Source organism: Globicephala melas, chromosome 10 (genome assembly GCF_963455315.2).
Source record: "Globicephala melas chromosome 10, mGloMel1.2, whole genome shotgun sequence".
In the NCBI taxonomy this organism is placed as follows: Eukaryota; Metazoa; Chordata; class Mammalia; order Artiodactyla; family Delphinidae; genus Globicephala; species Globicephala melas.
The window spans coordinates 87,896,092-87,909,332 of record NC_083323.1 but is presented as its reverse complement, the minus strand read 5'-3'; the positions used below and the strand labels follow the sequence as shown (position 1 = coordinate 87,909,332).

The 13,241-nt window shown below is 38.0% G+C and overlaps 2 protein-coding genes across 2 annotated transcripts in view; one reads left to right on the top strand and one right to left on the bottom strand.

Moving 5' to 3' along the window:
- Nucleotides 1-10,245, bottom strand: part of PLCZ1 (phospholipase C zeta 1) — a 42,587-nt gene extending 32,342 nt beyond the window's left edge. Inside the window, exons 1-2 of the mRNA XM_030841376.2 lie at nucleotides 10,235-10,245; nucleotides 9,143-9,266 (exon numbers count right to left, since the gene is read on the bottom strand). Of these exons, the coding sequence (XP_030697236.2) occupies nucleotides 9,143-9,266; nucleotides 10,235-10,245 (135 nt within the window). The remainder of the gene's footprint in view (nucleotides 1-9,142; nucleotides 9,267-10,234) is intronic.
- A 917-nt stretch (nucleotides 10,246-11,162) lies between these two features.
- Nucleotides 11,163-12,062, top strand: CAPZA3 (capping actin protein of muscle Z-line subunit alpha 3). The gene has a single exon (XM_030841414.2). It carries the CDS (start codon nucleotides 11,163-11,165, stop codon nucleotides 12,060-12,062), a length of 900 nt encoding a protein of 299 aa, XP_030697274.2.
- The last annotated feature ends 1,179 nt before the right edge of the window (nucleotides 12,063-13,241 follow it).

The following is a 13,241-nucleotide window of genomic DNA, read 5'->3' as shown; positions in this document are numbered from 1 at the left end:
CTTCTTGAAACCATCCAAACAGTATGTAACCCCGTGTCATCAATAGGCATCCTGCACCATAAATGTCAGAATAAATCAGTCATTCAAGATCACTGTAAATACAGAAGCTGCAATAGGTGGAAATACTTTGAGGACATGGAATCTGCATAATCACTGAAGGAACTGGGAGAGGGACAAACAAGGTCAGTTTCGATGAGAAAGAGTAGCTTCACCTGGTTGTTCTGGAAAATTCACACTTGAACTTTATGAGATAAGAGACAGGAAAGTGGGCTGGGTCCAGTTATTTAAAGTAACAGAATCACTGTGAGGTTCTGAGTAGGAAAATGACTAGCATAGGAGAGGTTTAGTTGTGATTAGTTGTGCATTACCGATGGGAAGAGAAGGAGAACTGCAGGTAAGGGAAGAGAGAAGATGCCATCCAGGTGGGAGGTGGTGAGTAGAAACTAAAGAACAAGTGTCAGTAAAATTATGAAGAGACAAGTCAGAAGGATTCAACACATTAACATTTTAGATGCATGAGGGAGAGAAGTCAAGAAAGTCTGGAGTTGGGGAGAGTTAGAATAACTAGTAGAATTAGAGTACCACTTACAAATAAAAAACTGAGGTATAGGAAGTACACCTTAGAAGGACATTTAATTTCCAAAGAGGCTATTTATATTTTAATTTTCTCAATACATTGCAGTACTTAAGCTTAAGTACAAAAAGTTCCTGTTAAAGGGCCACTGTATTGTGGTGAAAAGCTGACGATCTGTAGACAGCCTGAGCTGACATTATATTCCCAGCTCCAAAGCATGTGGGATTTTGAACTTCTAAATTAAACTATGAGCTTCATACTCTTCATCTGCAAAATGGGGATAGATAGCACTACTTATGTCACAGGTTGCTATGAGGATGGAGATATCAGTGTATTGTTAGGTCTTATCTATGTCTGTTTCCCTCACACCCTCCAGCCTAGTGTCTCATCTTTTGACAAATTTAACTATAAAACAACCCTAAGGTACAACAGAGGATAAACATGCTGGAAATGATCTCTTCACTTTTTTAGGAAAAGTTCACTGGTGGCTACCGGAGAGTTTGATCTGAGGAATCCAAGAAACAGTCTGAGCTGGGAATCAAGTAGGAAGAGCACCAGCTTAGTTCAAGGAGGAGCATTAATTTACACGTACACAGCAGCTTGAAGAAGCAGGGGCTGGAATGGAGCCCCATTGGGAATGAGACGGTGATAAGCTTGGGAAGAAGATTGGAATCGGTGGTCGTCAAATAAGAAGTTGGGTCTCCAGAGCTCATTAAACAATAATAGCACCTTAAAATTACAAAATCTTAAAAATAATTCATATTATCAATAATCTCAGTAGACTATGAAGTTCAACTTACTGTTTTGAAATTTTGGATCTTGAGGTCCACATAAGTCAATGTTACAGAATTAATTTTGTTTTTAATTTAGCTCCATTTTGCTCATAATTTGTCATAAGATCTTATGCAAGTCAATAAAAATCAAAGTGTGCCTGTAATTCCCGAAACATTTTGTCATGTAAAATTGTATGAATTAAAAACTTTTGTCTTACTGAATAGCAGCATACGATAAGATATACTTTATCCACTAAGCAATGAAAATTCTGCTTCTTTCAAGCAGGATATAAACTTGACCATCTGAAATGTCCTCTGGTAACTCGTTCTGTTTTGTTTTTCCCTAAAGATTGAAGTTGTTATCTGATACTAGAAAGAATTAGAGATATAAAGTTGAAACAAAATTCCACAAATACAAATAATTGCTACAACTGATCAAACCCAAAGGAAATGAAGGGTCAAAAATTAATCAAATTACCAAAAAAGAAAAACCACACACAAGAGGTGAGAATCGTATCGCTGAAAATGGGAAGTTCTAATTTTGATAGAAAGAGAAAAGGAAAAGGAAAGCAACAAAGGGTAAGTAATAAGCAGAAGAAAGATGACAGAGCGTCAGCAGAAGGGAAGAAAGAAGAAGAAAAGTGATAAGCAAGGAAGGTTCAAATCTGAGTACTGAGGCACGTAACAGCAGCCACAACTTGTAGGGTACCAATGTATTAACATCTCCCCTGTAGGAGGGAACTGAAGGTCAAAAATCTTATGTAAATTGTCCCCAGTCTCACAGGCATGGTAGACCAGGACCTGAACTAACTCCAGAACAATAAGGACAAGCAATGGGAGGAAAGAGAAAACAATACACCATTGCACGTATTGAGAGTATATGTGCAGAAATAAACTGTGTCAAATACAAGTCTGATCTCTTTAACTCTCTTAAATTTCTCAGCGTTTCTCCTTTGTCTTCAGGACAAAATCCAAACTGTTGTGTGGAATCCAAGACCCTTGAAGACATCACTGATGGTTTCTTCCCTCACCTTCTCCCTTGCACTTCACACTGCCTGTGCTCTGAATGAGTTGCAGTATAAACATCAAGCTGTCTCTTGCTATTGTAAAGGCTGTTTCTTCTGTCTGGAATGCCCTTCTTTTATTGTACTTCTTAACTTACGAATTTCTACTAATCCTTGAAAAAGTGTCCTTCTCTAGAAGTCATCCCTTATGTCCCTCTGTGTCTCTTCCTCAGCCCATGTTAGAGAGTCCTACTCAGGATTCTTATACGATTCTGTACCTTCTTCTCTCCTAGGGTTTATTACACTGAAATTAAAGCCTTTTTTTCTACTTCTCTTCTAGAAATGCCAAATTGTCTCAGACAGGAAGTCTGTCATCTGTTTCTTGTATCCTAAGTACTTATAAGAGTGTCTGACTGAGGTCTTCAGAACTTGGTCCAGCACCTAAACAATTTTATGATCCTGGTGAAATATGTTCATTTAATTGGATAAAGGAGCTAAAAATCTCCCTAAAGCTAGGGAGTGTAAGAAAACTATTTTTAAAAACATATTACAGAAAATATGCAAAATCTCAGGCCCCACTGCAGGGAATACTATAGCGTTTTAAAATGTTACATATTAATCATTTACAGTTTACAACATAAAATAAGAGTAATGAAGCCATCTTTCTCCTGTTTACAAAAAAAAAAAAACCACGAAGCTCATTAAGTGGTTATTCTTTGCAAGCATTACAAAAAGAACTTTCCCAAACAACTCTTTCATTATTTATGTATAATTTTAAAATATATCTTTTACCTTAAGACTATGAATCCCATGAAGGTAGATATTTTATACTTATTTTTATTCCCAGTACCTGGTACTGGACCTCCCCTAAAGTAGGAGGCTAGTGATTATATGTTTAAATGAATGACTGAATACAGGAGGATAAAAGAACATATTAAAATAATTCTATTGTTAGTCATCCTGATAGTACAGTTTAGAAAACAGAATTAAGCCTTTTCATTTTGTTACCATTCTCCATTGCTCAGTTTGTTAGTAAAAAGATGAAATGTTGCTTTAAAAATGACATCATGAGAAAGCTGATCTATCAAAACAAGAAATTTTAAAATAAAATGTAACATTTAAAATTATCTCTGAAATTACACTAAAAAACAAAGTATTCAGAATATATTCTAGGAAATCATATGACTTGCAACTTTCTTCCCAAACTCTGACATACTTGTTTAAACTACCTGGCAAACTTGGTTTTTTCTCTTTTTTCATTCTGTTTCCTTCTGCTTCTGTTGCACAGATACAGCAGCCAGAGGCACCCAAGTCCCAGTCTTTCCTGAAGAAGGCCTATTTCCATACCTTGGAGACTGTCGCCAAGGCCAGGAGCTTGTGCACACAAGCTGTTTCCCAGAGGACACACCCCTTGATAGCATGGGTCTGGCCGCCAGTGGGGCTTGTGTTCACGGGTTCAGGAGAACCCTGACAAAAAAAGAGAAAGTCCTTGGCTGGCAGTCCCTCTGGGGCTCCGCTCAGAGGGGATGGACTGATGCCCCCATCTTCCAGTCTTTTCCTGAAAGATGTCTATTTGCACACCTTACAAGCTGCTGCCTGAGGGTCCAGCTTCCAATCAGCCTGCATCTAGATGCTGCCTGATCCTCTGTTATGAGACACTGCCAGGTCCTGGTACACCCTCAATGACTGGGAGCCATTAAGAATGAAGTAGGCTGCTTGCACTATCACAGAGGTTGAGAGACAAACCAGAACCAAGGCACAGAAACCGACAGAGAGTAAAGGAAAATGAAGAAACAGAGGAATATGTTCCAAACAAAAGAACAAGATAAAACCCCAGAAACAGACGTTATTAAAACAGAAATAAGTGAATTACTTGATAAAGAGTTGAAATAATGGTCATAAACAATATGGAAGTTCCTCAAAAAACTAAAAATAGAACTACCATATCATTCAACAAGTTCACTTCTTGGCACTCATTCAAAGGAAACGAAATCACTATCTTGAAAAGCTATCTGCACCACCCCGTGTTCATTGCAGCATTATTTACAATACTCAAGGCATGGAAACAACCTACATGGATAAAGAGAATATGAGATATATATGTGTGTGTGTGTGTATATCATATAAATATATATAATATTTTTCACCCATAAAAAAGAAGGAGGGCTCCCCTGGTGGCGCAGTGGTTGAGAGTCCGCCTGCCGATGCAGGGGATACGGGTTCGTGCCCCGGTCCGGGAAGATCCCACATGCCGCAGAGCGGCTGGGCCCGTGAGCCATGGCCGCTGAGCCTGCGCGTCCGGAGCCTGTACTCCGCAACGGGAGAGGCCACAACAGTGAGAAGCCCATGTACCGCAAAAAAAAAAAAAAAAGGAAATTCTGTAATTTGTGATGTCATGCACGGACCTTGAGGGCATTAGGCTAAGTGAAATAAGTCAGACGGGCAAAGACAAATACTGTATGATCTTACGTACATATGGAATCTAAAAAAAAAAATGAACTCATAGCTAGAGAACAGATTAGTGGTTCTTTAGCTATGGTGAAGTGGATGAGAACAGCTAGGGCGTAGAAGAGGGGCAGGATGGATGAAGGTGGTCAAAAAGTACAAACTTCCAGGCATAAGATAAATCATTCTGGGATGTACTGTACAGTGTAGTAACTATAGATAATACTGCTATATCATATATTTGAAAGTTGCTAAGAAAGTACTCTTAAAGTCTCCCATCACAAGAAAAAAAATCTGTACCTATGTGAAGAGATAAATGTCTACTAAACTTATCATGGTATCACTTCATAATATTACATATATCAAATCATCATGCTGTTATACCTAAAGCTAATACCATACTATATGTCAATTATGTCTCAATAAAATTGGGGGTGGGGGCAGAGAAAGACTCATTAAGATTGCTCAGGAAGAGTTTGTTAAGTAAAAAGAAAGAAAATTAAGAACTCAACTTTAAGAGGAGAACAGAAGAGGAATGCTAGCAGGACAGATGGAGGAATGATATGAAATTTTAAAGAAAAACTTGGAGAGAGTTATGTCTTAGGAGTTAGAATAGAGAGAAGTTTAAGAAAAGAGCGATAAATAAAATGCATGGAGAAGCTAACCATTGAATTTAGCATTTTTGAAATAAAGAGGTTTTCAAAATAGGTGTGAAGGCAAAATTTATTGCAATGAAACACTGAAGAAGTTGCAGGAAGAAACGTAAAGGATTCTTTCAGTTTATCTGCTAAAAGAGAGACTGTAACATTTAGAAGAGGATATGGTGCAATTTATTTAAGATTAAAAATAAACTTAGACTCTGGAGAACCAACTAAGGTAGGAAATCATAAACTCGAGGTGGAACAAAACACAAATATAAGTGCCTGAACTGACCCAAGTTGCAGATTTGTAGGGCAGAGGCAGCAGAGAAATATCCTAGCTCATCTCTCTGCCTTCTAACTCCCAATCCATTCTATACTGCTGGCAGATTTATCCTAAAATATGCAATATTTCCCTGCTCAAAAAATGTCAATGGCTACCCACTGCCTACAAAAGCAAGTCCAAATTCCACGGCCTACCAGTCAGGATTTTTATCATCTGGCCATAACTTGCGCTTGCAGCTATTTCTCACCACTCCCCTTGGAGCATCCTACACTCAAGTCATGGCTGCTTACCTGTGATTCTTCAACCATTTCTAGCAATGTGATCTACACATATTGCTTTTCACTCCTCAAGGTCCAGCAAGAATGCCACCTCCACCATGGAATCTTTTATAAAAGCCCAAGTTAGAGTCTCTGTCTTCTCAGATTCCCTGTTAGCATTACCTAGGAAATTTATTATAATCTACTTCTAAAACAATAATTTCTGTATTTCTTTTCTCCTTAAAAGAGACATACAGTTTATTTTTTACAATCCGCTGTTTCTAACAGAGTGCCATGCACATACTGCAGATTTAATAATGGTTGCTAACTGCTTAGAGAATTTGAAAACTTAAGGTTAGTCCTATAATAATAAAAATTCTTGAAATTGAAGACGATACTATTTCATACTCAGCAAAAATCAAGAGTGTAATCTAAGACTAGCAATATGTATTGAAATGGCACATAATATTTCCTAAAAATAGCTGACATGCTACAAATTAAAGATAATAATAAAGCAATCAAAAAAAATTTTAGTAAAGGGATAAAAAAGAAACTTAGAGAACTGCTGCTCAAGCCGTGACTCAATAATTAATTTTGTAAAAAGAAGTTTACAATATTTTGACAGTGTCATAAATTTACATGATCTTTATTCAAATTTTATAATAAAATTTCACCTTAGAAAATAAATTCATGTCAGAATTTATGTCAGCTTCTTAGGAAATCAATGAATGTACTGTAATTTTCTATATTTTTTTGAATGATCATCAAGTAGCTTCAACTAATATTTATCGAGTGCCTACTTTATGCCTAGCTTGGTACTAGGTACATTCACAAACGATATCTTATTTAATATTCAGAACCATCCTGCAAAATAACTATATTAGTATCCCCGTTCTGCAGGTTAAGACATTTGCTCAGAGATTTCTGGCTTGCCAAGTACAACTAGAATCTAATAGACTGAACAATCTCCACATCCACTGAGCTTGCTAATGACAACAGCTGAGCATTTTTTGTGTGTGTGGCCACCAAAAACAAAGATTCATCATGATTCATTTTATTTGCTCTGGCTAAAATGTGTACCCTGAAGTGTGGAAAGATTAGCAACAAAAGTTAAAGCAAAAGAGTCAGATGTTTAAACTTGGTCTTCACCTTTCCAGAAAATTCAGTTAGCCAATACATTTTCCCTGAGCATATTACTTAATCAACATTTTAATGCATACACAGCAACTTAGCCTAAGGCAAAAAAGTATTTTCTATTAGAGGGCCCAGGGGAATTATTTTAATAGAACAGAATGGTTTATCATAATCATCAGCCTTGTTTATATGTAATTTATGCTTCTAAAGTATTTGAGTTCACTTTAAAGGGTTTTTTGAAGTATTCTAAGCAAACTCTGCCCCTCTAATTTCTATAATTAACATTGTTTTCATAGCTACTTTAAAAAGGTTTTACTAAACAAAATAGACCTTCAATCCTGCTATGTCCAAATAATCATAAATTTCAGTTAATGAGCTACTTATTTACTTGTTATAACTGTTTAGCATTCTACATGACGCTTTTCAATATGGCATGCATTTTACTCAAGTGGATTTCAAACAACTATCTCTATCTTGCAGATAATTCAAAGCAACTTGATAATCACTAAATAAGATTTTCAATATTTCACATTTGATACAGATTTAGCATATTACTACCTCTATATTGTGTTGAATGTGAATTTCATTAAACCTGAAAGCAGATAGCTCTTTCTCCCTTCGGGCAATACCACAGAGGGAAAATTCTATGTGTAAAGGTCTTTCACAGAAACTTGTGTTCTTCACTTGTGGTATTAGACATGAATTGATTAAAATTCTGATAGCTTATTGCAGCACAAGCTACTTGGATTCATAGAAACAGCTCTGAATTCTTTGTCTTTTACTACAGTCTCCTGAGAAGTACAGCTTTTCTTTTTCGAAGCTCCTCTTTGTGGTTCGTAAACATGAGGGCTAAATCTTATTGAGAAAAATGCTTGTAGGGTCTGCTGTGTGTTTCTGCTTATTTTCTAAGCAGAGGCACCAACCACCTTTCTTCAGGACTAGCTCTTCAAGGATGTTTTACGTAATGAAGAGATAGTATCTCCCTCCAGAGGAAAACTGCAGGTTTGTTTACCGTCCAGGATAATAATGATAATGACAGCCTCCAGGGCAAAGATCAGACAGGCCTACAGCCCATAAAAAAAGCTCTGGCTTTCTAAACTTGAGGTCCCTCTCAGGTAATGCCACCCACCGCGCGCGCACATGTCACCTGAGCCTCCTCACATCACACTTTGGGAACGGGGCTAGGAGACATGGCACCAAAATGTCGATACGCTGGCAGGTGCTATTTTTGTGAGTGCCAAGCTGTCTTCTTTCTCTGAACTGGAAACCTGCGTCTGCCAACATCCCTAAAACTGTATCAGGCTAACTGAGTAGCTCGCAGGTAAGGTAACACAAGCTTCCCGGTTTGTGTTAGTTGGTAACAATTTCAACAAGATTGTGTTATCTGGCTACTCACTTTCAAGAAACAAAATCATATTCAGGATGCCTATCTTCCTAACTATCTGAGCTGGCCAGTCTAGTGTTCTTGCCTGACTCACCAAGAAATCTGACATCTTCCTAGTGCAAAACTCAGCTATCTCTTGGTTTTTTCTTTTGTTTTTCATGAGCTTTCCCTTTGTCCTCTAGGGACAGACTTGATCCAGGTTCCCTTCCTACTAATTCTTCTTTAAACAAAGAGAATTTACGGCTTGTCTGCTTTGAGGTGAGAAAAATGCAATTTTTCTGAAGATTGCCCATTCCTTCTATAAATCACTAACATCCAATCCACTTACCATTTCATCATTTATATGATTTGATCTAATCAGATGACCAGTCCTAATCTGATGTGAACATTCCGGCATTCTCAGCAGATTGTTCTAAACTAATAACCTGGCATGATTTCAAATTTTATCAACAACTCATTTTACGTCTTACCTAAACTCTTTGTCTTGATTATAAATATATTTAGCATAATTAATTGCTTTAATTCTTAAGAGACTAATCTTTCATATGTATTTTCTTCAGAAAGCATCCAAGTAGTTATCGACATTTTCCAATATTGGATTAAGTCCTTCCTAGGGTGGGGTGTTCAGAGGGCGGATATTATCTCACCTTAAAAATATACTTCACGTGAATAGTATTGCACCGAATATCTAATTTTTCAAGTAATTTCAGAGTTTTTTCTAGGGTAATTTTTCCATATTTAAAGTCATCCCGAACCATGGACAAAAACCATGTACGAAAGGACACCAAAAAAAAGAAGTTAAGGAAATTCTCACAGAAAGTCATTAGTACTTAAAATGACTAAAGAATATTTTACCTCTCTTCAGATCAACGTTTTTATTTTCAGAGGAGAGTCTATCACAGGCTTAAATGAGGAAACAATTTTATGATAAATAATATTTTTAAAAAACTAAGTAGGCACTACTCTGTGCTAAAGGTATGAAAGGGTATAACACAATAAAAATTACAGGAAAACAATAAAAATTAACATTTGAGAAATCAAGCTATTACTTGGGAAATACAGTCTATCTTCTGAAGACGTGAACTTGGGAGACAGCTGAACATCAACACTTGATCTCTCTCAGCATTAGTTTCCTCATCTGAAAAGTGGTCAAATTAATACTTCCAGAAGGTGGGGGCATTAAATGAGTTCAAACCATGTCTGATATGATTATTACCACTACATTAGCCAAATGTCAGGCTACACGTATGCCCCAAAAAAGCAACATTTTAACGACCATAGAAAAGAGTAAAAAAAAATGTCATGGTGTCTATTTAGTATGAAAGAGAAGACAAAAATAATCAAGCTTGCTTATTATCTACAGAGAAACTACAAAAATTAGGACACTTCAAATTGAAAAACTAAGGTTAAGAAGAATTAACATGACTGTCTATAAAATCGTGAAAGGTACTGGTAAAAATTGTTCAACAACACACTCAATTTCAGATTGTTAGAACTAATTGGAAACCCTTCAAACTAATGGCAATGACTTAATATGGCAAAGCTCATGTTATTATAAGAAAAAGATACAGGAAGCTAGGGAAACTCAGAAAAGCTCAGGGCAGAAAGGGAAGGAAGCAGTTTTTGCTTAAATGAGAGAAACTTAAGTTCAGGACTCTTCAAAAAGAATGAGAAAAGAATCAAGGAAAGGGGATAAATCAAAAGAGGAAAGAGGAACAGAAAGCACTCTGAGTGGATATTTGTTCTCCATATTTTCATGACCTGTAGTTCCGTTTCTCCTCGCTTAGAAGTTTCTCCCCATTATGAGTTGCCACAAGTTCCAAATATAATTAACTCTGCCCCTTTGCAGGAGAGGGATTTCTTGAAACTCATCCACTGATGCCACTGCCCCTTTTCTAGAAAGAAAGCAGAAAACACAGTGGTTTGTTGCCTTTGTTCTTTGGAGTTAGCTCAACACTTAAATCCCACAGAAACCATATGTAACATGTGGTCTCTTCACTTCACTGCCCTTAAAACTTTCTGGTTTCTTGCTTACGTTATGACCATTTCCAAACCCACAATGTTTATAAATGAGGCATCTCTTGCTGTCTGGCATTTTCCCATGAACTGCCATCGTACCTCATTTTATTTTTACTGTTTTGTTTAAACCCCTCAAACCTTTCAGCATAGCGTGCTTCCACTGGGTTGGGGACAGTTATTCTGAGGGCCTGATTATACATCAATGCCATCGTGGTCCCCAAAAGGTGCAAAGGGTTGCCAGACACTCTCTAGAAACTCTGGGCTGCTTCTCTAGATCCCTGACAACATATAATGCACACAGAGACACACCACTTTTGAAGAAGGCTGTTCTGGAGGCTAAGTTCTTAAAATCTTCAAAATTCTTATAGCTGGTTGGCTGCGCACCATGCTGTCAGGTGACTATCATGTTTTTCTTCTGGTCTGAACACCTAATGTGATATCACTGAAAGTTCCATACCTCATAGAGAAAGCTTCTTTATGACTTCATCAGGAGACTCAGAGCTTGCCAGACAACCTGTTTTTTCATGGTCAGACATGGTAATCTTAAGCTGAATGTGTAACACCTTGATGGGAAGGTTGTCCCATGGAATGTTTTCTCATCTTTGAACACTCTTTATTTCAGAAGCTCTGCTTCTGCTACAACCAAACATGTCACTTAGCGATCTGAGTAAGAAAGAGAAAGAAAAAGTAATTCTCAGACTGTTAATGCAGGCTCCTCCAGGGGAATTTGTAAATGTCTTTGATGATCTCTGTCTGCTTATCCGTGATGAAAAACTCATGCACCATCTAGGTGAGTGTGCAGGCCACCAACACTGCCAAAAATATTATGTCCCACTCTCCATCAATGGGAATACGGTCCTCCTGTCTCACCACAACGTAGTGAGTAACTACCGATTTTTTGACCACCAGAGCAAACTTTCTTTCAAATTCGACCTGCTTCAAAACCAGTTAAAAGACATCCAAAGTCACGGCATCATTCTGAATGAAACGGAGTACCTGAGGACTGTTGTTCTGTGCGCCTTAAAGCTGTATGTGAATGACCACTATCCAACGGGGAACTGCAATGTGCTGAGAAAAACGGTGAAAAATAAAGAGTTCTTGATTGCTTGCATTGAAGATCACAGCTACGAAAAGGGAGATTACTGGAATGGCCTTTGGAAATCGAAATGGATTTTCCAAGTCAATCCATTTCTAACCCAGGTAACAGGGAGAATTTTTGTGCAAGCTCACTTCTTCAGATGTGTCAACCTTCATGTCGAAATCTCCAAGGACCTGAAAGAAAGCTTGGAAGTAGTTAACCCAGCTCAACTGGCTCTAAATTTCGCAAGGCTTGTGGAAGAGCAAGAGAATAAATTTCAAGCTGCAGTCTTAGAAGAATTACAGGAGTTATCAAACGAAGCCCTAAGAAGAATTCTACGAAGAGATCTTCCAGTGACCCGCACTCATATGGACTGGCAGAGGATACTCTCTGACTTGAATCTGGTGATGTATCCTAAATTAGGATACGTCGTTTATTCAAGAAGTGTGTTAGGCAACTGGATTAGATAAAGGATTTTTGCTCATGGTAACTGTCTTGACCTGATTACTTTGTTTCAGGGGGGCGGGGAGGGTGGCAGAGGTTATTTGCCTAAAGTTGAGAAGCCACTAGACATGCCTGTCACTTTGCAGATGCAAGTTTTGGGGGGTTTTTTTGTTTGTTTCTTTTCAGGGGGGGATAATTGGTCACATCACACAGCTTGTGGGAACTTGGTTCACCGACCAGGGATTGAACCTGAGCCTTTGGCAGTGAAAGCGCAGAGTCCTAACCACTGGACCTCCAGGGAATTCCAGATGCAAGTTTAAATTAGGGACAAGTCTACCAAATCATTTTATTCAAGGAATATTTACCAGTAAGTCAAGAAAATGATGATGGAAATGTATTTAATGGTAGGGACCACCATAAAGCCAGAAACACTTTTAGAACCTAAAATGGTTTTATAGAATGTGGCACCCCAGAAGTATTAATAGAGGTGGCCAGGCTTAAGGCTGTGTATGTGTGTGTGCTTGTGTGTGTGTACAGGAATGACTTTCGACTTTCTTTGTAACTGGAGAAGGTATGTAAATGAAAGTCATTCTGTGAATGATACTTCACCTAACTCAGTTCAGTCCTACACCAACCCTGAGCGGGTAGATTTCAATAAGTAACATTAAGGTTGGATGTTCCATGAAACCAACAGATATTAAAAATCTAGCTCATATGAAGGACTATTGGATCCATAGCCATCCCCCCCAAACACACAATAATCTGGAATTACTCCAGTCCCCAGGCTTTTCTGATACCTAACATGGTCTTCGAAGAATCAACTGGAAAAGCTTGACTCCCAAGCTTATATAGTCCAGCTCTTGTGAAGTCATCACTACAAGCATATATAAGTGCTTATTTCATGCTGGACCTTGTGCTAGATGATTTACACACAATTTCTCATCATTAGGCTGCTACTAGTAGTAACCCCATTTTACATGAGAAGAATCTAAGACCTGAATTCACACAGGCACATAGTAGGTGGTGGGCGTGACTACCTCTAACACTCTTAACCTCTAGGGTATTGCAGCTCTCTGTGGAGGCCTGCTTCCTTGAGACTTGTGAACTCTACCCTGCAATGACTTAAATGCCCTAGGCAAGCATTTCACCCAAAGGATACCCCCAAAGGAACTGGAACAGGTGGGCTGCTGTTTTCTAGCCAAGAT

Excerpts from the sequence above, each read along its gene's own strand:
- CAPZA3 (XM_030841414.2), top strand. The coding sequence starts at position 11,163 with ATGTCACTTAGCGATCTGAGTAAGAAAGAGAAAGAAAAAGTAATTCTC.